Source organism: Ahaetulla prasina, chromosome 2 (assembly GCF_028640845.1).
Source record: "Ahaetulla prasina isolate Xishuangbanna chromosome 2, ASM2864084v1, whole genome shotgun sequence".
Taxonomy (NCBI): Eukaryota; Metazoa; Chordata; class Lepidosauria; order Squamata; family Colubridae; genus Ahaetulla; species Ahaetulla prasina.
This window is the reverse complement of record NC_080540.1, coordinates 181,330,124-181,355,770: the sequence shown is the minus strand read 5'-3', so window position 1 is coordinate 181,355,770 and position 25,647 is coordinate 181,330,124. Positions and strand designations below refer to the sequence as shown.

Sequence of the window (25,647 nt, the reverse complement as noted above, 5' to 3'; positions counted from 1 at the left end):
AGGAGAAGTTTCCTGACAGAACAATCAATGGAATAGCTTGCTTCCTGGAGGTGTGGATGCTTTATCACTACAGTTTTCGAAAATAAACTGGACAATCATTTGTCCAACATGGTATATAAGGTCTCCTGCCTTGAGCAAGGGGCTGGAGTATAAGATCTCCAAGCTCCCTTTATTTATACTTTTTTTATTAAATTTGTATGCCACCTGTCTCTTCTGTAAGATGACTCTGGTCCCTTCCAGCCTTGTGATTCTATGGTCTAATCTTAAGTATCCATGTAAAAAATATGTAAAAATTAACAAAAATTGTTCCCAATTTTTTTCTGGAAGCAGAGAACTAATACTTTCTGCAAGCAATTGTCACTGCTCCAGGTTGGAATGTAAAAATAAAACTGAGTTTAAAATTTAGTCAGAAGTTAATCCTGCAGATAAATGGGTAATATTTGCTTAGTATTTATTCAGGTCTGTTGGCTACCAGCCCATGCAGATGCAATGGATTTCAAAGGAGGAAGAGGAAGAACTGCAGGAATAAAAACGGAATGCCTGGTGAAACTTTAAAGACTCACACATTTATCATTGCTTAAGCTTTCATAGAGCACAATGGCCTTCAAGTGATTGGCATCAGTTCTGGAAAAAGAAGCGCTACCTATATTGGTGGAAAAATGGGAGAATATTGTGGGCCTTTCATTTATGACCACAATTGGGAACAGAATTTCTGTTTCTAAGCAAGGTGGTTGTTAAGTGAGTCACACCCAATTTTATATCCTTCTTGCCATGATTGAGTGAATTACTGCAGTTGTTATGTGAATCGAATGGTCATTAAGCAAATCCAGCTTTCCCCCCAATTGACTTTGATTGTCAGAAGCCAGCTGGTCACTTTATCACACTGATATGATCTTCAAAGGCAAAAGCAAACTTTCAGGGGAACATGTGGCATTCCAGATGTTACTGAAATAGAACTCCCCAAACTCCCTGCTATTTGTTAATCATTTCTGCAAAATTCCAGGAAAGCTGGCAGGTTATGATTTTCTCACTCCTGATGTATGTTTTTTTGGATTTCTTGTTTCCACAACATATATTTTCCTTAGAGGTAAACTTATGCCCAAGAATGGATATAAGATTTCACCGATTTAATAAAAAATACAAAATTTCTCAAGGTTGTAGTTAGCATGACAAACTTGCTCAGCAAAATATACACAGCAGGAAACTTCACACCAGTTTTCTGTGCTTCTAGTTTTAGCAAATTTTGTTTCCTTTTGCATGTGAACTTCAGAACCAATTAATATCAGAAGGAAATGCTATTTTCCAAGCTGTAATGCTTGCAAAGTAGATAATCCACAACTTATGGCCACAATTGATCCCAACATTTCTGTTGCTAAGTGAGACAGTAAGTTTTGCCTCATTTTACATCTTTTCCCACAGTTGTTAAGTGAATCACTACACTTGTTAAGTAAATTATACAGTTGTTAAGTAAATCTAGCTTTCCCATTGACTTTGCTTATCAGGTCACAAAAAATGATCACATGACCCCAGGACACTTGAAATGTCATAAATATGAGTCAATTGCCAAGGGTCTGAATTTTGATCATGTGACCATAGGGATGCTGCAATGGTGGTGTGAACAATGGCCGTGACGTAACTGAACGGTTACCAAATGAACTGTTGTAAGTGGAGGACTACATGTAAAAACCCCGTGGCAAATTTTACGCTTGTATGTGCCCTCGCAGGAATGTGGTGGCTACAGGGCCGTGGTGGCTCAGGCTGTAAGATAGCCTGTTATTAAAACACAGCAGCCTGCAATTACTGTAGGCTCGAATCCCACCAGGCCCAAGGTTGACTCAGCCTTCCATCCTTTATAAGGTAGGTAAAATGAGGACCCAGATTGTTGGGGGGGCAATAAGTTGACTTTGTAAATATACAAATAGAATGAGACTATTGCCTTACACACTGTAAGCCGCCCTGAGTCTTCGGAGAAGGGCGGGATATAAATGTAAATAAATAAAAAAAAGTGGATAAGATGCTGAGCTTCTCGATCGAAACGTAGGCGGTTTAGCGGTTCGAATCCCTAGTGCCGCGTAACGGGGTGAGCTTCTGTTATTTGTCTCAGCTTCTGCCAACCTAGCAGTTCAAAAGCACATAAAAAATGCAAGTAGAAAAATAGGGGCCACCTTTGGTAGGAAGGTAACAGCGTTCTGTGCGCCTTTGGTGTTTAGTCATGCCGGCCACATGACCACGGAGAGGTCTTTGGACAGCACTGGCTCTTTGGCTTAGAAACGGAGATGAGCACCGCCCCTTAGTCGGAAATGACTAGCACGTATGTGCGAGGGGAACCTTTACCAATGTGCCCTCACAGAATCCTTTAAAGGTGTTATTGTGATCTCGAGTGAAACAATGTTGAAGTTTTGGCTTGCTTCCTAAAAATATATAGGTGGTTCTTGACTTACAATCGTTCATTTAGTGACTATTTGAAGTTATAACAGCACTGAAAAAGTGATTTATGACTGTTTTTCACAACTGTTGCAGCAACCCCATGGCCACGTGATCAAAATTTGGCAACTGGCATGTATATATGATGGTTGCAATGACTTAGGGTCATGTGATTTATATTTTGTGACTTTCTGATAAGTAAAATCAATGGGGAAGCCAGATTCACCTAACATCTGTAGCAAGAAATGTAAAATGGGGCAAAATTCACTTAACTGTCTTACTTAGCGATGTAAATTTTCAGCTCAGTTGTGATAATAAGTCGAGGACTACCTGTATGATAAAAGTTGATATATATATTTCACACACCTATATTAGGGTTGCTTTTCTCAGTTGTGTTTTCTGTCACTTTTTGTGTTTATTGATTAATGATTGCTAACTTCAACATGTAGTCTAAGCCTTCTCTAGTGTTTTCCAGCTACCTGAAATCACCAGAGCAGCAGTGGCTGTTTTAAAACAACTCCCAGCAGTCTGTCAATCCTGCTAAATGTTGTGTGACTATTAGATTGATGCACCCTCATACCAGTATATTAGATTATACTGCCACCTATAGATCCTTGAATTGTAATATTCCAGATGTGGTTCGGATAACAAGTTCCAGAGTTTTCAACCAGATAACAGTTGTAGGCTTAAAATTTCTGAAGGGTACTAGTTGGAAAGGCTGAGCTGGATTATAGTTTTAAGCTAAACAAGAACTTCAAGGATTGTTAAACTTTTGCAGTATGATTTACTACAGGTAGTTCTCAATTTATGACAGGTCTCTTAGTGACCGTTTGAAGTTATAATGGACCCCAAAAAAGATACACAGTAACACATGATTACATTTTGGTTACTCAGAAACTAGCCCCCATATATGTCCATTTGCAGCATCCTGCTATCATCCTGCTAGTTTGTTTTTTGATGAAAACAGGCATTTATGTCTGGTTTCCAGCAAAAAAAAAAAAAAGCCCATTGTAGACAACAGGTTCACTTAATGACTGTAGCACTTGGTTAATGATTGCAGATTTGCTTAACAACTCATGATGATTCACTTAATGACCACAGCAAAAAAGTCATAGAATTGAGTTGGTCATGATTACCCACTTGACCGGCACAATGTACAACCATCGTTCTGGGCTCAATTACAGTTTTACGTTGAGAACTACCTGCACATTTATACTCAAGACAAAATAATTTTATTCTAATAACCACCCAGTAAAATTTAGAAAGAGAAGCTTAAGCAGGACATTTGATCTTGGATGTCACAGGGTCAGCTTTTGCTCCAGTGCAGCAAGCTAACAACTTAGCTGGGTTTGCATTAAACAATAAAGTGCAAAAACCATCCACTGTGCTTTGTAAACTATGGTTAACCAAAAAATAATTTACCATTAGACATGAATGCGGTCAGTTGGTCAAGCACTTTCTAGGCAGCTGCACAACAGGAGCAACTATCTTTATAAAAGCGGGTTCAACACAGAATGGAAATCAGATTGGCAATCTCCAATGAAAGCCATTAATAGGGTGGCACATTTGATAATGTGCCTATCAAGCAAAGATCTGACTAACTGGTTTTGAAAAACTAAGGAATAATGCACTTCAGTTTGTTGTGACTGTGAGGCCCAAGAGAACAGTACAGCTGCATATGGTCGTTGTCATCCATTTAGCACCACCCAGGGAGTACATATAATAATAATGTAGCTACAGCATTGATATTTATCAAAAGTCATCGTAAAAACCAGAGTCTAAGAAACGATAGGATGTGCCTCAGGAAGTGTTGCCTTCTAAAGCACATCTTATCTCATCCTAAAACAATAACACAAATAGTGTTTTGCTTTAGAACCACTAGCTTAGCTATGTACAAATGCAAGGAGTTGTTGTGTCGCTGAAGTACATCTATTTCAGGCTCATAATAAGAGACTTTGGTGAGGATTTTGGGGGAGGGGGTTTACAAGATGCGTAGCAAATATAGAGTTTAGGATTCAAAGACCACAATGGCCTTTGACATAAGGCTACTATAAGGTTCTTGTGAAGCAAATTAATAGGGGAAGTGCTGGCACACAGCCACCCAGGCTCCTTCCTGTTATTGGTGTTCAGCATTTTGGGTTTTATTTATGCCAGCATCAGCACCTCCAGGATAAAATAGCCTTACATCATGGTAAATCATTGGAATTCTTTTAACTTTGTTTGAGATATAGGGATATCACATATTTTGTCTTGTTTTATTGCATGTCATTGTTAATTATAATTTTCCTAGGAGAGCTGTACCTTTTCTCTTTTCCTGCAAGCTTGATTTGGGCCAGGTATTGTATGTGTCAGTATGGATTGCATAATATGGGTGTGAAATTAATATACTAGATCATTCTCTGCTGCATAGTAAACTTGTAGTGTCCTTTAAAAAAACAGCTATTTAACAATCAATACTCAGAGTATTCTAATATTATTACTTATGATGGATTTTGGTCTATCAGTGTATTTTAAACAGTGAATTGTTTTGAGCTGAAAAGTCACTTGTAGAAAATGTAGCATTAGAAGTTCAATGGATTACAATGCATCTAGATTCAAGATCAATATTACAGCAGCCATTTCCTATATGGAAATTTTTATTTCACAGATTATTGAACGTGAAAAGAGCAAAGCTGAGGAAGCAATCCAGTGAACACTTAACTAGGAAGGAAGCCCACTAAACTGAGTAAGACTTGCTTCTGGATAAAGATGTATAAAGATTTCCTCAGGCCTCAAAACTGTCAATGCCCGTGTAATGCAAATACTTTTGGTTCTGCTATATATAAAAAAGAATGTCTTCTGTATCATGTACATACTTTTGGACAATAATGCAAATTAGCTAACTGATCCTACTCTGATTACAAGTCTTCTGCTCCAGTTAAAAAGGATTTGTGAACTGGCAAGTTGTCTTTGAAAAAGAAACAAAAAAACTATTATAAACTGACTTTTCCCCTATAAAAATCTGAAAAGTAGTAGTCTACATTAATGACATTTTTGTTTCCATATTACCTCATCTTCTTTTTCTTCATGTCCTTTTATATTGTTCTTATTTTACAGTAATTGGTTCTTCTAGTCAATTTTTTTCAGGAACAGAAAACAGTATAAAATATGCACTTGTTCTCTTTCTTTAGCCTTAAGAATTGTTTTAATTACATTTTTCATTCTCAGAACTAACTTCAGAAAAGTCCTAAAATAGTCAAGAATTGGAAAACATGTTTAGTAGGGAATGCATTTAGGTAGAAGACGAGACTCCTGGTGTATTTTTTTTAAGGTTAGGCATTATATATAACCGAATGGGGCACTGGCTCTATTATTTCCCCAAAGTAGCCATGTTCAGCTTTCATAATTCCTCAGCCAGGATAGTCTTTGATGAGAACTTCAAAGTCCACTCATCCAGAAGTTGCCAAGATTGGAAAATGCTGTCCTGTACAAGATCAACAGGGTCTATTTTGGATCACACCACTTTGGACTGCAAATGCCAGGTGACATTTTTGATTCAGGTATCATAGCTTATTAAAAATGTCTTATTCAAAGATGTTACATAAGGAACACCAAAAATATGACACTCCTTGCAACCCTCAGATCAAAAATATCTCATTCTAACTCCTTTTTGCTTTGAAGCAACATTACCCACCCACCCCCAAACACACTGAATCAGGCCAGGGTCACCTCATTCTGCACTACAAGAAAACATTCTGCATGTAAGCTATAAGTATGATCTTGTAGCCAATGAACAGATTCTTTTCAGAAGCCTATTAGGGAATAAAGGGCTCTGAGGCAGCTAGCATCTTCTATACTTGTGGGGCAATCTAGTCCATATCTCGCCTCTTCCTCCACTGGAGCATTTTAAGGAGGCTGAGACTTGCTTTGAAGAGCCGATCATGTTGGAAGATCATCTGATGAAAAGTATTGAGAGGCAGGTTCCCACTGGGGTCCGCATGTTTGAGAGTGGTGATGGGTGTGTAGAAGCTGTTGGTTTGATATCGCAATGGAGGGTTCTCAGAGGTGATCACTTTCAGCACATGCTGCCGGAAAAAAGAGCAAGACATGGAATTAGAAATGCAGACTACTACCTGTGTTTTACAGAAAAGTGTTATGTTTGGATGAAGGGAGGTATAAATTAATTAGGAGGGGAAAGGTAGCAAACATATTTATAGGTCTGATCTTAAGAGTCAAGATGACGCTTCAAATAATCAGGATATTTTTTAAGCTTTACATTGCAGTTTGAAGAAGAGTATTAACTTGGTCAATAATAAGGTTATTTGATAGTAAAACCCAACTGTAGAAGTTGGCCATCTGTTTTTTAACTAAAGGAGTTTCACATCTGGCATATATACCATGTTCACATATACATGGGCTTATTATTACGCTTCTCATAGTAGTCATTCAAGACTGTTTGCAAGCTGACAGGGGTCTCAGTCGAAGTTAATATTATGAAATTATTGGAGGGAAGTCATTGAATAAATTCAATTGTAGTCATGATGAGTGCATTGTTTAAGAATTGAAGAAATGGAACAGATCTAGAAAAAGTAGGCTTCTGGCTTTATGCAGGTAAGTACAGCACATCTCTTGTGTTTTCATGCAAAAAAAAAAAAGTGCAGTTGTTTTAAGAAATCCACTCATTAAAGTCAATACAACTATTCACACAAGTCTGAAGCACTTTGAATCATTCTCAAAGTCAATGTAGCCCTGACCTACATTTTTAATTTTTTAAAAAAGTATAGCAGCATGATAAACCACATCCCATCTGGTCCGTGAATAAACTTCTCTCCACAGAACTGGTCCCTGGTGCCCAAAAGGTTGGGGGCCGCTGGCCTATAATAATAAAATTCTGGCAAAGCCCATTTCCAAGAGATCACATACAATTGCGTTTTATGGAATATTTTTCTCTGCACCAATGGCACATGCCACTTAGATGAAAAATAAAACCCAAAATAAATACCAGGCAGTTTTAAAGGACTACTGGTGTCTTAAGCAGCATGTTTTATTAAACATAATTTAATATTTAAACATAATACTCAAAACAAATGATTCTCTTCAATTCTGCATACAGGGGAGAGGAACACGTTTATCTGCTATCTCTGGGTGAAGAACAGAAGAGAGTTATGGTTGTAGGGACCGAATACAAACTCAACTTTAAGAGCCTTACTTTTAGTTGCCTATCTCTCCTATGTACTGTATTGTGGAAGCTGCATCTCAGTATAATAATTCTCCAAATAATTCAGTGGATTTTGTATATTATATCTTCATTGCATACGTGTAGAGATGGAAATTACTTTCATCTGCTCAACTGATTCCTTGTTACCTGGACAATACTTAGGTGTAACACTTAGACTCATCAGTCAATTGCCTGCCCACTCATCCTCCTTGCCATTATCACTTTGGGCTGAGGCTGGTTTCCCCACAGTCAAGTTAAAGATAAAGACTCCGTCCAAACGTAAGCCATTTTTCATAAAATGCCATTGCATTTCATTTTTCTTCCTTGTAGGTCTCATATAGCCTGTTAAGGATTTTTTTTGAAAAAAATTGTATCCCACCTTTATTATTTTAACTCAAGACAGTGAATCTATGGGACATACCTTCTTCCTATTTTCCCCATAGAAACAACCCTGTGAGGGGAATTGGGCTAAGAGAGAGTGACTGACCCAAGAAAATGGATTTAATATAGCTGTCCAAACAGTACAGATATAGTAGTTCAGGATCTGAGATACTTTTCAGAAAGCCCCAGACGGTACCCAGATGGCTAAGGCAAAAACAGAATTGGTAAGTCTCCTGCTTTCTAGCCTGGTACCTTATCAACTAGACTAGACCAAACTGGCTCTTTTTTTGCTAATAAGCCTGACACATAGTTAGTTATTTAGTTATTTTACTTATTAAATTTATATACTACTCATCTCCCCAACAAGGCAACTCTATTTGCTTCATTCACTCCATTTCCACGCTAGAATAGCACAGTAGAATATATTAGGAATCAAAAATGGTTGGTTAAATAGACCTGATCAGAAGTTGCCCAGTATAATTGAAAGCCCAACCTGCCCATGAAAACAAGAAAGAAAAAATCCAAATAATAAACTTGAAGAAATAGAATAATCAATTGTTCATAGGGACAAGGACAGGGTAAAATACATTTGCTGAAGACCCTATGGTCTCTGAGTAAGCAAGTCTATATAAATATGATAAATACTGATTTCAGACTATGAAGTTGGTAAATAAGCTGATTATGAATGGCAAGAATCTCTCCCGCTCTTGAGAAGATTAAAAAAAGAATTTTGCATATGGAACTGAAATCTGAACTTAAATGATAGAATCTAGCCTCTTTGTCTTCTATTGGCCTCCAATGGCTTTTGCCTCCTTGTTATGTGTCCAAAATACTTAAGCTTTAGCTTCCCTGTTAGTGCTCCTACTGAACACTATTTATTTAATTCAGTGTTGAATGATTTGTTCTTGCAATCCAAGCTACTCTCAGCAGTTTCCTTCAATACCATAACTTCAAGGTATAATTTGTATGATATAGAAATTTATAAATAAATAATTTCAATATATGGTATCAAGCTTAAGAGCAATGATAACAGAGGGGAAACACCTTGAAGTGGAATGGGACAACTTGCCACAGCCAACTTGCTGCAGTTAACTCACCACGGCCAACTTGCTGCAAGACAACTAACAATTCAATTTAATTATTCCATTTTTTGTAATTCACATTCCATTCTGTCCCTTGTTTTTCATCCTTTAATGATTCTCTTCAATCATTTCTTTGATATTAGTATAATTCTTGTCCCATCATGAATTGTCCCACGGCAAGTTGGCCACGGCAAGTTGGCTGTGGTGAATAAACACGTCTGAAGACCTGCCTAATATAATAAACACTTGGTGTGGTTGGAAACTAAATCTTTTAGATCATGAAATGGAGACAAAGACAGCCTGAAAATGGATCTGATGCTGAATACTGTTAAGAGGAAATTAAGAGAAATATATTATCAGTCTGTCCAATTACATCCTCCCTATAAATTAAAAAAAACAAAACACCACCAAGCAGTTTGACATCTAAAGAAAGAAGTTCTTGAAGATACGGGGATTTTTTATAAGTACTTCCTTACTTTTTGGGAACCCTTTTTTTCTGGGACTTTCTGAAACTATCTCAGATCCTGAACTGCTATATCTCACTTAGTATTTGGATAGCTATATTAAATCCATTTTCTGTGATCAGTTGTATGGAATCTACAATACAGTGGATAATATCAAGTACTTGATGGTTTTGTTCTTTGGAATCTGTGATGATCAAGGATGTTTATAAGCTATTTCAACCATGTAAATCAATGAGGGATTATGTTCCAATGTAACATAATACTGATGGGCTTCATTATTAGAAGCCATCATTATCACAAAAAATACAACCAGTAGAATCCATCATGACTAGGAAAAAAATCTGTAATAAACCCTGACTATAAGAAGGATAAAGCTGATGATAATTCCAATTATAAGCCTTTTGGCACACTATAGGAAAGTTGAATGCCCAATTTGTTAGTGCCAATTCAGATCTTCAATCACAGCATGCCCTTCTCCCGTGCTTGATGGAGCTACCAGTTCTTAATTGCTCTTCTGAAGCCCAGATTGGATTTTGTGGGGAAAAAATTCTAGAGTATGGAAAGGTAATTTAAAAATGTCCCATTTCCAACACTCTTGTCAGACAGCATTCTCATCTAGATGGCACATGAAAGGAGTTAGCTCTATTTAACTTGATCAGAAGGCAGATGAATTCAGGAGAAGGTGGGCCTTCAGATAATGCAGTCTGAAGCTATATACAGCTTTAAAATTGACAGCTGGCCTTCAATTGCACCCAGAAGCCAATCAACAACCAATGCTGTTTCAGAAGTAGCAAAGTTCTCTCAAGCCAAAAACTAACCCAATGGTTATACACCTACTAGTCAAGTATGAACATAGTCAAGTAAGCTAATCCTTTACTGATAGAGTTGGGAGATGGGGATTGTCCTTTAATTTAAAACAAGTTAAAGTTCTGTTGACTTTATGGTTCCTCAAAATGCGCCAATATATTATTTCTTTTTCTTTTCTTTCTTTTTTTTATGTGGGGGGTGGGGAGGTGGGGAGCCCTGGTTTGATTAATCTTCTGGAGCCAGTCAATATTGCAAGTCACCTGAAGAAATTAAGGCTTCTGGCCACAGCAGAGGCCTCAGTAAGCAGCATTTTTATTCCAAAATAGGTAGGGAGAAGCATCATCTTACCTCAGCCACCTCTTCTGGAGTCTGCCCCAGGGCAGTGAAGACCTCCTTGGAGTAGGCTAGATAGAAGTTGTAGAATATATCTAGTGTCTCTTTATCCACACCTGAGACATCCATGCTTGCTGCCTCTTCATAAAGCTTCCTCTCAAACTCTGATAACACTGGTCCTGGCTCAATTAAACTGATTCTGTAGGAGGAAAGAAACAGTGAATAATCAGGATCCCCTTCGGCCTGATGAGTGATCTAACAATCGGTTTGACAAAGAAGCAGGTTTCCTCGTCTTCGAACATCGTCAAGAACCAGTATCACAGAAGACACTTTAAGATGGTTCCTATTTGTTCTACATAGTTATATGACTTAGAACCCAAGGCCTGAGCTTTACTAAGCAAAGAGCTCTTAGCCCACTTCAGTTCAAAAAATTGTAGTATGAAGAAAAAAATTGAAACCATTTAAAAATTTCTATTTTGATTCAGAAGAGTTTAATAGTAATGCATATCTCATGCTTTCTTTCAGCCCCATAGTCTTGCAGAGGTCTGTCTGGGTCTGATGTTCAAAGCATATAAAACCTTAAAGGGGCACAGTCAATTTTTTTATTATTATTTGTGACTAAAACTTTAAAATGACTAATGTGACTAAAAATTAAAACTATGAAGTGGTAAAATACCAATAACATTCAAACAACTTCCATCACATTCTCTACCACTGAAGTCAACAAATGCAGCAAATAGCACCCCTTGTGGTCCATATTTCAGACAGAAGTTGTAGGATTAGGCACCAACTGAGCATGTTTAAAGACCATCTGTTTTTCAGCTAATGGACCTCCAGTCTATCTACTCCCAAAGGATTCCAACCCAAGTGCACCCCAACAAACAGGGTGATAAAGCAGGGTTTCTCTCCTTTGCCCTCTTTGTTTGTTAAGCCTTCAACAGAGGCATTAGACAGGATGGGAAATAATGAGACTGAAAATTAAACAAGACACTGTCTTCTTTACTAAAATAAAATTTAATTTTACAAAAGCCTCCAAAGGGTATTGAATATTTAATGAAAAAATTGATTAAGGACTTGGTGCATTAGCTGGCTTTTAAGTAAATAAACAATAAAAATGTTAGTTAAGGATATGACGTAGAATCATTATCAGTGAATGACGGGACATTGGAGGGTTTCTAGTTCAACCCCTCTGTCCAAGGCACAGTCCTTGTATCATCCAGGACAAATGGTGGTGTAATCTTATTTTGAAAACCTTCAAGATTGAGAGACTTTGATGAAAAGACTGGTTTTAAAATTCAAAATATTATATATAGAGAGGTTATATTTAATAATATGAAGTGTATGTATAATTATGTAAAGGTATGACATGATATCAAAAAGGATACATTAAAGTGGGACAAATTACAATTGTCATTATTGGTAAAATTTCAGTGATTAAAATGACTTACTATGAGTACTATTTTTATTTATTTATTTATTTATTTATTTATTTATTTATTTATTTATTTATTTATTTATTTATTTATTTATTAAATGTAAATGTCACCCATCTCCCTATTGAATGACTCTCTACAGCAGGGATGTCAGACTTGCAGCCTGCGGACTGGATGCCTCACGCACCGGCCACACCCACGCCCTGTTTAGCAAAGTAGGAAAAAGTCGTGATACGTCACATGACACAATGAGTTTAATACCCCTGCTCTACAGCTAATATTTATATTTTTTTTCTTATTTTCTTGCAGTTTCCTTTACTTTTTTCTTTTCAATTTCTTTTGTTTTTTATATTTTATCTTTTGTAGAAATTTAAGTGTGTGTGTGTTTAGCAGGTTTTCCCAAACTTGGCAATTTTAAGATGTGTGGACTTCAACTCCCACAACACTGCATTAGAGATTTGTACCCTTTTAATGTATAAAAATGACAATTTCTTGACCCTGTTTGTGTTCCACCAATCAATGTTATTTTCAATAAATTTTGGAGAGTTAAAAGGTTTCCTTAAGAACCATCTCCAGATATTCTTCTCATTCTCTGTGTTTAGGATCCAAACCACATAAGATGAGGAGACCTAGATCCAAAGGAATATTTTCATTTCCAAGCTTTTTTTTAATAATACATTTTCCATTTATATCATTTTACATTCCTGTTATCTGTAAGGTCAAGGGGTAGTTTAAACATTTATTAAACAAGGAAGGAAAAAATAACACTCAGGTATTAAATGACCCCCTGCCCTTTTCTGAACTCTTTATTATTTTTTAACAACCATATATCATAATTAATTTCTAAAAAAAATGCAAAACAACTAAAAAATAAAAAACACATTATTTAAAAGTATATATTACTACTACTTTTTCTAAAAGCAGTCTAATGATTCAACATTCTCCAGTTAAAAGAAACTCGGGTAGAAGATATCTCTCTCTCTCTCTCTCTCTCTCTCTCTCTCTCTCTCTCAGTGCTTGAGCTTAAAAGTCTTTCGGAGCTAGACAAAAAAACAGTATTCCCACATCTTGATGGAAGGGATATACACATTTGGAAAAAGTTATTTTTAGAATTGCTTCTTTACCACAATTCTCAGAGGCTAACATTGGTGTCTAAATGCAAGGGCAACCAGCGAAATGAGCTGAATAGAGATCTGAATAAGTACTTTCTCCATCCTAGCCTAGTGCTGTAATCCAGGTCAGGAAGGTAGGGCAGCTGCCCTACCTGGACTGGAGTGTGTATATGTGTGCTGTGTGCTGTTCAGTGATTGGGAGCTGAAAGCTGCTTTGGCTGGACTATGAAATCTGACTGGTAAAAATCCGTAAGACCACTAGATAACAACAAAGAGATAAAAAGTGTGAATATTTGGCTGCCATCAGTGTTTTATGGATTCTTTCAGCCCAGATCTAATCATGCTAAACTTTAGCAACTCTTGAAAAATAACTCTCAAGATTTGCACGCAATCTTGAGCTGCATGCTTGCTCATTTAGTTTTTATTGACTCTATCCTGAGTTGTATTAGTTTAATAATACCCAAAGAAATTAGGAGAATGAGGGGAACCTCAGTCATGATCTGTCTTAATTCCAATCCCACTGTATTTACCTGATCCCAAATTTTAGAGCCTGCAGGGCTAAACTCTCGCAGAAACCCTCCACAGCAAATTTGGAGGCAGAGTAGATATCATTGAAGAGGAGACCTGCAGGGAATTAAATATTGCAAGAAAAAAAGATGACTGATAGACATGAGTGGTTTGTTCTTTTACTACTGCTAACAAGACTTCCCAAAAGAAAACTGAAGCTGCTTTGCACTGAGTAGCAACTTGCTCCTTCTTGGACCTGCCCTGCTGCTGTGCTTTTAATTGTATTTTAATCCTTTTTAACCCAACGTATAGATACTAAAGCAGATGAAGCTTTTCTAGAGCCAGAAAGAAGGCATGGAAAAACATGGGTTTATTGTTTAGTATGTCAACCTACTTTGTAAGACTGAATTAAAGAAAATAGTGTTTCACACACATTTGGGAGTGGCATTGGCTCTTGCTTGCACAAAGAAGCATTGTGGCTATATTTGATTTGGCATTGAACCATAATGCAGCAAACCACCTATTAGTCTAATATATTGTGTGAACCCAGCATATGCCATCAGTCTGTGGTTTATGTATCACGAGAACCTGGAATATCTGGTTTGAGTTAAATGATCTGAATGGTGTCATGTGAACACAAACCTGACTACTAACAAGTTTTGATTAGGAAACTGAAGTCCAAAGGGTTCATTTTACTTTATAGTGTAACATCTTGCGCTCTGGCTGCGTCTGCAGAGTCTACTTAACTAAGTCAATTAAAGACTGAGTAGCTACATTTGTACACTTTGTAGATCTTTGTTGGTTTTAACTTTTTTTATTGTTTAATGTGTTGTGCAAACACAGCCCATTAATTTAGCTTCTCATTTAGTTTATCTATGTGTACCCAGAAGAACAGCCAAGTTAAGCTTGTAAATGTCCCTGATGGGATGTTGAGAAATAAATACACAACGGGTCAGGCTGAATGCTTTTTAAAATCCTCCTCAGGTTCATGAATGATTTTGCCCAGGGAGGGAAGTGCTTTGGGTCCCCTTCCCTTTCTTTGCAAGCCCCTTTCCCTGCAAGGTACTGCTAGGTTCCTTTGCATGACTTGCCTCCAGTTCTTTGTTCTGTAGCAAAGAAAGGACGGAGCTTAATGTTAAAAGGATCTTGACAAGACTGGAAATACTCTCAATGCCTGCAACCTTGCAGAGCTGCTACCTGTCAGAGAAGACAAGATGGACCAACAGTATGACTTGGTATAGGCCAGCTTCACATGTTCCAGACAAATAGCCTGTATTTAGCAGGTGATGTGGTTGCCATAGAAATCCATTGCTAAGGGTGTTTCCGTTCTCCGGAACCCGTCCCACCCTCATCCTCTGGGATAATCAAGGTTGGTTGTCCAGAGGATTCCACAACATTCTCCTTTGTCCTCCGAAAGGAGCTTCACCTTGCAAACCTAGGACGCTGCTCATCACAACAATATGCCCTCTCTTTCGTTGCTTCATGTCAGGGAAAATTTCCTGGATAAGGCGCACCAAGCCAAAGAAGTTGGTGTCGAAGAGGTGTTGGATTGAGGCCATGCTCTGGCTTTCCACTGGACCAATCATGCCAAATCCTGCATTGTTCACTGTATGGGAAGGGAGTGGTAAGTTAGCAAGAGGGAACAGGAGAAAGCAGTATTTCAAATCCTTGTGAACTTGTGAAATCGGAAGTGGAGAGGAGGAGGAGACTTTGTGACAATCTAACTCATTGTCTTGAAAGCCTAGCAATTGTTAACATAGATGACACTGGCCTACCTTGAGGATCTGTTGGGCTTTCTCTGTATTTTGAGAAACACCTGAACAAGGTTATTTCCAAACGGCAGCTCACAGAGCTTCCCTTATTCCTCAGCAATATACACCACCCACTGCTATCGAGTGATTCCTATGCTAATCCACTACGACAAATCACAACCTGCCACATCCTCACTGAACCTGCATTTTTGAAGGTGGAAGATGGAATTTTCCATTCTGGATTTATGATAAAGTTCCCATATAAATGCCATTTTGCAGAGAAAAGGATAGCCTAGGCTCCTTGTCCAAATATGTCTTATGTCTAGAACTTCTTTATCACAAAGTGTTCATGGATATGTTCAAACAACTCAAACTGGAGTTGGCAAATACATTAAGCATCTTAGATGTAACTTCCCCGATTTGTTGCCCTCCCTCAGCCAGCATCTATGGGAGCTGGAAATCCTGGAAACCACAGTTCAAAGATACCTAGGGGATATCAAATTGGGGTAAAGAGCTCTCAATGGATCAAAGTCTAATTCAGACATTATGTTCCAGTTTGCTGGCCGTGGCAGTGACCAGACCAGTTGGTTCAAAAGGAACATTAGACTGTATAGACTAGTGCAGTCACAGTCCAAACAAATCCTCTTCATCCTGTATAAGAGGGGCTTTATTGGGATAAAGGGCTTGCTTTCCTACCCAGCACATCCACCCTGCGCTGGGGGATGCTGTTCACGCAGCGCCTGATAGAGTCCTCACTGGTCACATCCAGTTCTTTGATTTCAAGCATCTTATCCAGGGCAGGCCCCGCTTGCTCCTTCAGGGCTTCACTTTTCTCCAAATTTCTCATGGTGGCAAAAACTAAGGAAAAAGAATGTAGACCAGGAATTATAAGGCATCACTCTGGCCAAGTTAGGGAGGGCTTCCTTTCCTTCTTCAAAGTTTCTGGGCTTACCTCGAAATCGTTTCAGCTCATCTCTTGCTAGGCGCACGGCTAGGGCCAGCCCAATGCCAGAGGAGCAACCAGTCACCAGCACATTTCGCACAGCCATCGTTGCCTATGGGAGGAAAGCAAAAGAATAGGAAAAAAGCCTCAGGAATAGAACAGAGGCTAGAGATACGAGGGGAAGTCTTTTGTACTGACAACGTGTGGAAACCCTGTGATCCCCCAAGTCCCCACTTCAAACATCACCTTTGCAAAGAATTTCAAGGCTTTTTCAGCCTTCTTCCCATCTAAAAAATGGCCATAATAATAATGAGCTATTTTACAAAACTAATGAAAAGATGACGTTAGTCTAAAATTCTTTGAGCATTCAGAAAGTAGGTATGATTTTTAATATTCACAATGAGTGCAGAGTAGTTTTATCAACTATAGGATTTCTAAAACTGAATAATTTTGTCAGCTAAAATGGCTTAGCCCAAAATGGTTTCTCCCCTCTTCTGAGGAGAGAAAGGAGCCTGTGACCTCTGGATGTTACTAAGACAGCTCCTGGTTGCTCCCCTCATTGTCTTGCTGGCTGGAGTTGCTGGATTGAAATTTGGGGAAAAAATTGAGGGGTTATTTGTTGCTTCAGCTATTTATTTCTCCTCACAGTCTCACTGGCACTAAGGAGTAATATGACTATTTATACATCTTTGCACTATCAAATGTAGGACTATGGAACATAAAAGAAACTGCAGCATAAAATGCCATACTGTCCATAGCTCTTGTGCTACAGAACCAAACATTTGAAAATCCTTCCCTCCTTGACAGGGCAGAAAAGTTTACCTATAACAAGAGAAGTGTTATTCATTTATATAAAAGACTTACATGGCTGCCCATCATGCATGCATGCCATAACTCTGGCTAGCTCACAAAACAATAAAAACTGTAACATTAAGCAATGTGGCTATAAAAAAAAGTTGCAGGGTGGCAGGGGCTTTCCATTTTGATACCCCACCCCATGCCGTTGCTTCTGCACTGTTGCCTCTAATTCCACTCTCCATCCTTCACTGACCCCTCTGACAGCCGGCTTGCTTGCCCGCCTGTCTCTCCATCCTGTGCTCGCAGTGAGTTATTCCTGCAGCAGATTTTTTTTTATTAACAGGCTTCTAACAGCCTGAGCTATTACGGCCCTTTACATTTCCAGTGTTGAGATGTCCTGCAAAGAGATGGTGGCAATGAGTTGGGACTTGGCAGTGGCAAAATGGCTGCCCCTGGTTGGCTGTGTTGAGCTAGTGGTGTTGAGTCATCCTAGAACACACATACCCCCACTGCACTCTCCTGAATGTCTACATTCAACTCCTCTGGCCTCCAGCTTTATTCTAGCCAGCTCTTCAAGTTCTTCCAGAAGACTAGGAGTGTGGGAGCCTGTCAGATCTGGGGAGTGGAGAGAGTTACAGAGGAGCACAGAGATGAATTTAGAGACACAATGCAATAATCTTTAGTAAAACTCAGCCCAGGAAAGCTGGAAAATATGAGAAGATTGCCCCACCTTGACTCTGGTTAAAAAAAACCAAAAAGTCAGGAAAATTGCCAGACTTCCAAGATTCTGAAGTTATAGCCTAGATCAACAAAGCTCTAGCATTTCATTTGATGTCGGTTTCTTTTTTTTCCTTTTAAACATAGATTTATTAAAGGCTAGAAGACCTCTGATGTCCCTTCCAGCCATATGATTCAATAATCTAATAATAAATACATTCAAAGAAAAAAACACAATGAATGTGAAAAAGAAAAAGAAAATGGAGAAAGAAAAGAGACAGAAAAAAGAAAATAAAGGAACAAAAACTGAAAAAATAATTGAGGAAGTGGCTTCCAATCTTCCCCTCAGTAGTTATACAGACAATTTTAATCTCTCTCTCTAAGATTGTATCATAATTCCCTTCTTTCTATAACCTATTCTTTCTCATTGAAAGTCACAAAATCATTTTTTTCACACACAAAAACCCTTAAGAGTTAAGAGTATTGAAGGTGAAAAGGCACGATCTGAGGTTTGGATGGCATGGATGATAAAGTTAAATGTGGATAATAAATAACATTTTATTAGATGTGCCATGCTGAGAATAAGAAATAGAAATAAACCCAGGCTATGCCTGAAAACACCTCTATGAATCAAGAAAAGAAACAGCAGGAAAAGACAGAAAGTTAATGTAGCAGGAATTATTGGAGAATCACCAAGAGTAATATAAAATTACGGTAAATCAAGAGAACAACTACAGGCAGAAGGATATAGTTGTCAATGATTTTCCCATTTAGAGTTATATCAAAAGGATTTAAAATGGATAACAAGACTTATAGTGTGGAACAAAGTAAGAGAATATGAAGTGCAATTGTATACTGATGATGAACTAAATTGCTAAATTTAAATTAAATTAAATTAAATTGCTAGATTGCTAAAATGTATAAACTTTTGTTGAAATTTGAAATGGAAGAAGAACAGGTTAAAGAATGTATTATAAAATGGGCTGCAAATTTTGGTTATAATATACAGATGGATCAATGGGAAAATATGTGGTCAAAAGGTTGAAATTTACATTAGGTTACAATCTTAAAGGGAATTTTTATATGTATTGTTGGTACATAATGCCAGAGAAATTATACAGAATTCATAAAAGAAGCCCAGATCCATGTTGGAAATGTAAGCAATACGAAGGGACATACTTGGTGAAAATGTAAAACTAAACATTTTAGATTCAAATATACACATTGATACGAAGGATTTTAAAGATTAATATTGAAGCCACAACATTTCCTTTTAAGACTGATGGATACACAAAAAGTCATAGAAGATTATATTATTATTCCATCAAGATTATTGTCTACACCAGTGGTTCTCAACCTTTATAGTGCTGCGACCCCTTTAATACAATTCCCCACGATGTGGCGACCCCAACCATAAAATTATTTTCGTTTTGAATTTATCACGGCTGAAGCCATATTGGCTAGCGATCTGAACTGCTTGTGACTGCCTTGAGGACGGAGGCATTAAAGCAGAGACTCCTCCCCTATTAAGTTTATCGCACCTGAAGCCAGATTAGGCTAGCGATTGGGAGTGATTGCAGCTGGTTTGAGAAGGAGACATCAGAGCAAAGATTTCTCTCTTTTTTTAATTGATCACGCCTGAAGCTGAATTTGGCTAGCAATTTGAAGAGCCTGCAGCTGGCTTGTGCAGTCAACCATTGGAGCGCGATTCTTCAACTCACAAGTATACTTCCCATATTTCTGATGGTCTTAGGCGACCCCAGGCAAATCGTCATTCGACCCCCAACAGGGTCCCGACCCACAGGTTGAGAACTGCTGGTCTACACAAAGATTGAAAAACCTGGCATGGCCCGCCTTGGAAAAGTGGTTAATGAAATTGCCAAAACTTGCTGAGATGCCAATTGATTTCTTTAGTTGGAGAAAAGTAATTGTATTGACATTTGTCTTGTGATGTCTGTTTCTGATTTGGTCCATCTTGAAAGCCTTCACTTCTCAAGACTGTGTCCTGCCAGCTATTTTGAGCTGATTCTCTCGACAGTAGCTCAGAAAGGTATGAATTCTACTAACCTGCCCATTCCCCAACTCAACCAAGATTATTAATAAATTTTATTTCTGTCAAATTTTATATCACCTGCAAAAGTGTAACATTCTTAAGTAACATTCTTTATATCTCTTGCATCCTACTTATTAAAAAACAAAAACAGTTGAAGAATAGGGGACTCATGACTGAGGATTTTAATATTTTAAGCAAGTCTTAATATATAAAGCTTTTTTAAGAAACAAAGCAATTAACGTGAATGTATTTATCCATCTCAAAGGTCATGTCAACGAGAAGCCAAAAATGTTGTACAATATATCATAAACAGCAGGAACCCAAACACAGTAAAAACAAAAATAGAAAAGTATTTATATCCAAATTGTATCTGTTTAAATATGTACCTTTTTTTAAAAAAAGGACAACTTGTTCCAGGAAAATTAAAAAAAAACAATAACTTTATGTTGATAACTTTGAACAAAGCATTTTTTTGGAGTTGAACTCAACTCCAGGGGATCTCACAAACAGATCCATGCAATATTCTTGACAACTGCATAAAAGAGGTTGCTTCATTAGGGATTTTCCAGTCTAGTTCACAGGGCTGGAATTCCTTCATGACCTCCCATCTAAGTATTAAGCAGGCCTAATCCTGCTTAAAATACAAAGCCCCTCCCTGTACTCAAAACATACGCCAGTATTAATCAAATTTAGCTATGGTGCCCTATTGATAATAAATGCTTATATGCTCCCAATAAGACAAAAACCCCAGATCAGACTCCTGTGGACCGAACTGATAAGATCACCTGAGTACTGCCACATGCTTTAACAAAATTATTTAACAAAGAACTGATTATACAGTTGGTTATTCTGTATTCTTGTAATATAGACTACAGAACCTATAGCACTTTATCTTTTCAGGGCACTTTCTATTCAAATAGGAAATATATATTATTGAACAGAAAACAATAAACCTATGTAAGTTCAATTCACGTTTGCAGTTTTCTTGTTTCTAGAGAACCTATGTTCTCTTCTTGAGAGAATGAGCCTGTCATTTGCACCTCTATAACTGTCTGGTTCGGTTCTGCAACCCAACAAGAAAAACACAGACTTCAGAGGATAATTAGAACTGCAGAAAAAATAATTGCTACCAACCTGCCTTCCATTGAGGACCTGTATACTGCACGAATCAAGAAGAGGGCCGTGAAAATATTTACAGATCCCTCACATCCAGGACATAAACTGTTTCAACTCCTACCCTCAAAACGACGCTATAGAGCACTGCACACCAGAACAACTAGACACAAGAACAGTTTTTTCCCGAAGGCCATCACTCTGCTAAACAAATAATTCCCTCAACACTGTCAAACTATTTACTAAATCTGCACTACTATTAATCTTCTCATAGTTCCCATCACCAATCTCTTTCCACTTATCACTGTATGACTGTAACTTTGTTGCTGGCAATCCTTATGATTTATATTGATATATTAACCATCAATTGTGTTGTAAATGTTGTACCTTGATGAACGTATCTTTTCTTTTATGTACATTGAGAGCATATGCACCAAGACAAATTCCTTGTGTGTCCAATCAATAAAAATTCTATTCTATTCTATTTTACTAAGGTTTCATTATTACTATAGATACCAAGTTGACTATAAATGAGATATCATTTCAGACGCTGTAGAATTATGACCATCTTCATTCCCAGGAAATCATTTTGGGCTGACTTCAGTATGTAATCAGGGAATGAAATTATTTATCTTATTCATTAAGAGAACTCAGATGTCAGCCATTTATATGTCTCCATCCAGCCATCTATTTGCCTCAGATAAGTACAATATTATGATAATTTCTATGCCCTCTGTACTCCAAGAGAAATTGCACTGCAACCAAACTAGATGGCTTACTTTGAGAAATCCAGCATGGCCAAGCAGTCTGTTGCCCTTTGGTTTAACAAAAACTGAGGCACACAGAAAAATAATCTCGCAGCGTAGCAATTCGCCTTCTGTGGAGTTGGTTCTATTGAAGGGAAACTCAAACTGGGGAAGGTAAGTCTTACTAGGGAATTTCTTGTACAGAATTTAATTCTGAGTATCTCATAATGTTCTATAATTTCAGAATGGTTATTACCTATTGGAAAAGAAACAAAAATACTGCTGCAGGAAGATACAGATAGTATCTTCCTGCAACATTTGTTGCAGTGACCCCTTGAAGTTACAATGATACTGAAAAAGTGACTTATGACCATATTTTACACTTACAACCATTGCAGCATCCCCATGGTCAAAAATTGGGCATTTGGCAACTGGTATGTATTTATAATGGGGTCATGTGTTCATTTTCTGCAGCCTTCTAAAAAGCAAAGTCAATGGGGAAACCAGATTCACTTAACAACCGTGTTACTAACTTAACAACCACAGTGATTCACTTAACAATTGTAGCAAGAAGAGTGATAACAGTGAGACAAAACTCACTTAACAATTGTCTTGCTTAGCAATGGAAATTTGGGCTTGTAGGTTGAAGATTACCTGTATTATATTGCAGAATAATTTGTGCAAAAATAAAAATGTTGGGTCTCATGTATTACAAATAGAATTTGGAAGATTAAGTCAGGGATTACAATCACCCCTGTGCTTTATTTTCTAAAAGTAAACTATTATTTCTCTTTTGGGGCCTTCAAGTCAGACATGATTCCTGATAGGGGCCTCTGGTGGCGCAACAGGCTAATGCAGCCTATTATTAACAGCAACTGCTTGCAATATTGCAGGTTCAAGTCCCATCAGGCCCAAGGTTGACTCAGCCTTCCATCCTTTATAAGGTAGGTAAAATGAGGACCCAGATTGTTGGGGGGCAATAAGTTGACTTTGTATATAGTATACAAATGGATGAAGACTATTGCTTGACATAGTGTAAGCCGCCCTGAGTCTTCGGAGAAGGGCGGGATATAAATGCAAAAAAATAAATAAAATAAATAAATAAATAAATTATTTTTGTGTAATTTCTCTGGCAAGATTATAGATGTGGATTGCCATTACCTTCTTCCAGGATGTTTTTTGACTTCTCAGTATTTGGCTGAGAAGGAGTGGCTGACCAATGATCACTAGCTGGACTCCATGCCTAAGAAAGGACTAGAACAAAGTCTTCCTGGTCCAAATCCAGTGCATTCAACACAACACCAAATGTGCATTGCACTTGAAAGCACCAAAAGTGTCGTGTCCCACTCCTCCGCTGACGGCCGGGTCAGGGAAATCCGAATCAGGCTTGCCTCTGCAGCTCTGCCCAAAGTCCTAGCAAAGTCCTCAGAGCAGGCAGGAGACCAGTAAGTGACTTCAGCAAGATAAGTTCGACTTTTGCCTGACTCAGAGACTGCCAGAAAGCAGATCCTTTATATAGGCCATGGGGTGTGGCTCCATGACTCAGCACTCATTAAGGCCTGCCCCTCCCTTCCTTCTGTTGCCTCCGCCTATCCAGCCTTCTGATGCGAGGGTCACACCAATCAGCAGCTGTTGGGAATAAACCCTCCTCAGGCTCACATGCTGTGGAGGAGGGGGAGGGGTCTAGCTGCTCCGTTTGCCTGGGCATGGAGTCAGGGCTGGGGCCGGGAGATGCTCCTTCTTCTGCAGTTTGTGTGGGCATGGAGCCAGGACTTGGGCCGGGAGGCATACATTCCTCAGTGTTCGGGAGCAGGTAAGAAGGCCCCGGCTGCTCTGAGGGCGGGCAAGACACAACAAAAAGTTTAGGTTCAAAAATTGCTGGAGCATTTCAAGGACAGAGGCAGAAAGGGGCCCAAAGCTGTAGAAACAGAAGAGGACAGTGAATAAATCCACCTTGAGAAAAACACACTCACTAGAGGAGTTTGGGCCAGTTATTCTATCTAAGCCTACCTCAAAAGGATGCTATGAGAAGAATTGGAGGAATGCTGTATGTGCTGCCTTGTGTTTCTTAGGAAAGGCAGGATATAATTTGTCAAATAAAGAGATTAGTAGAATGATCTGGATAGTTATCATTTGCCTGCGCAAGCACCAGGAATGTAATTCAAGTCAATGCGATGTAACCAAATTGCTTTAAATGACGTGCCCATTGCAGAAAACACTTCTCAGTTGTTTCATTTGGTGGGTTAAACCAAAAACTTCTTTTTAAAGTGCCCTTTTAAGTGCCCAATTTCTTTATACATGTACACTGTCATGATGGGAGCCATGTTTAAGGGGACAGATTAATCCAAAAATGATTTGGGGCTGAAAGAGCATAGAGTTGTGTTCTTTATTCAACTCCTCCTGTGTCTTTGGATGGAACAGAACCCAATCCGATGTTCTCCAAATGCAAAGTATTTTGCACGATTCTCAATCAATTGTGCTGGCTGGGGGGATTATGGGAACTGAAGTCCAATTTTACCGGAATACAACAGATTAGAGTAATAAATTGGGAACTTGGTTCTGTTAAGACTATTTTCCGGAGTTTTAAGACCAACAGTTCTCTTAATGATATGCAAGACGTGGTGGAGGGAGTCTTCTGCAGGAGAGCCACTAACACTTAGGAGCTTAGTCTCCTGCCACGCAATCAACTACCCCGAAGCGCCAATCTGACAAAGGGCTATTGTCGACCGCGTCATGCAGAGATTATTGAATGCCCTCGCGGAAAAGTTGAAGCAAGGAAATGGAAGCGTGGGATTTCTACCCTGTGAGAGAAACCTTATCCCGGACAACAACTCCTTCCTAACAGCGCGCGTTCTCACGCAGCCCTGTCCGTTTCTTGCGGGGAGAAAGCTAGGATGGCGCCTCCCTGGCTAGCAGCTTTCCAGTAGTGACCAGTTCTCCAATATCAGAACCACCTACCTCGAGAAATTGTGGCCAGTCCCGAAATCCTGTTAGCATATGAGGAAAAGGGGGATCCAAGACCTTCCCACCTCCCTCCAAATATTTCTGCGCCTCTCCTTTATCCGCTATCTGCCCGGGAATCGGCCTTCCTCTCCATCCCGTACACTGTATAAGCCGGGCGAAGGACGGGCAAACCCGCCTCAACCTGAAGGACGCCGGTCGTTGTAGTCCTCACGGCTCCCGGGTTGCCTTCCCTTGGCCCCGCCTTCCCAGCGTTAAGAAGGGGAAGGCGGGACATGCAGCTGCTGTAGGTTGGGATGGTGGCTGAACTAGGAGGCTACCCCAGGAAGATTTAGCGAGTGTGTAAAACAAGAATCTAAAAGGACTCCCCGTGTCTATGGTCTCTGATCCCCATTTGCTGAAGAAGAAAATCGCAGAGGAAAGCTATTGCTTCGAAACTTGGAACAAAATGATTAGCTGTTGATTTTGCCGATCCTGAATGATTTCGGATTCCAAATATACATACGGATCAGAGTTTCCAAAGTGGTCTTGCTGTACGCAAAGCACTGCAAATCTTATTGGTAGGGTTTCTAATTTTAATACTGAATATAGTTCCCCTCCTAAATCCTAATGCAGTGTTAACTCTGCCTCCCTTTCTTGTACTGCAATCTAGGTTAACATGCCGCTGGTTGGGCTGAGTGTGTTGAATTAATTCATAGCTCAATTTACCATAGGGTTTCTTTAACTTTGTAGCATATATTGCAAATGAAGATATTGGAGTTCTATGAAAAATTGGGAAAATCTACATTAACCAAGATGTCAAGAAAATTGGAAGGTGAAACAAAA

At 38.7% G+C, this 25,647-nt stretch overlaps 1 protein-coding gene across 1 annotated transcript; it reads right to left on the bottom strand.

The window, feature by feature from the left end:
* Nucleotides 1-96: 96 nt before the first annotated feature.
* Nucleotides 97-25,005, bottom strand: LOC131193585 (retinol dehydrogenase 8-like). The gene is made up of 7 exons (XM_058173926.1): nucleotides 24,820-25,005; nucleotides 16,444-16,546; nucleotides 16,188-16,349; nucleotides 15,167-15,346; nucleotides 13,764-13,857; nucleotides 10,704-10,887; nucleotides 97-6,488 (listed from the first exon to the last, which is right to left on the bottom strand). Exons 1-7 carry the CDS (start codon nucleotides 24,856-24,858, stop codon nucleotides 6,273-6,275), a joined length of 978 nt encoding a protein of 325 aa, XP_058029909.1. The 5' UTR covers nucleotides 24,859-25,005; the 3' UTR covers nucleotides 97-6,272.
* Nucleotides 25,006-25,647: the final 642 nt, after the last annotated feature.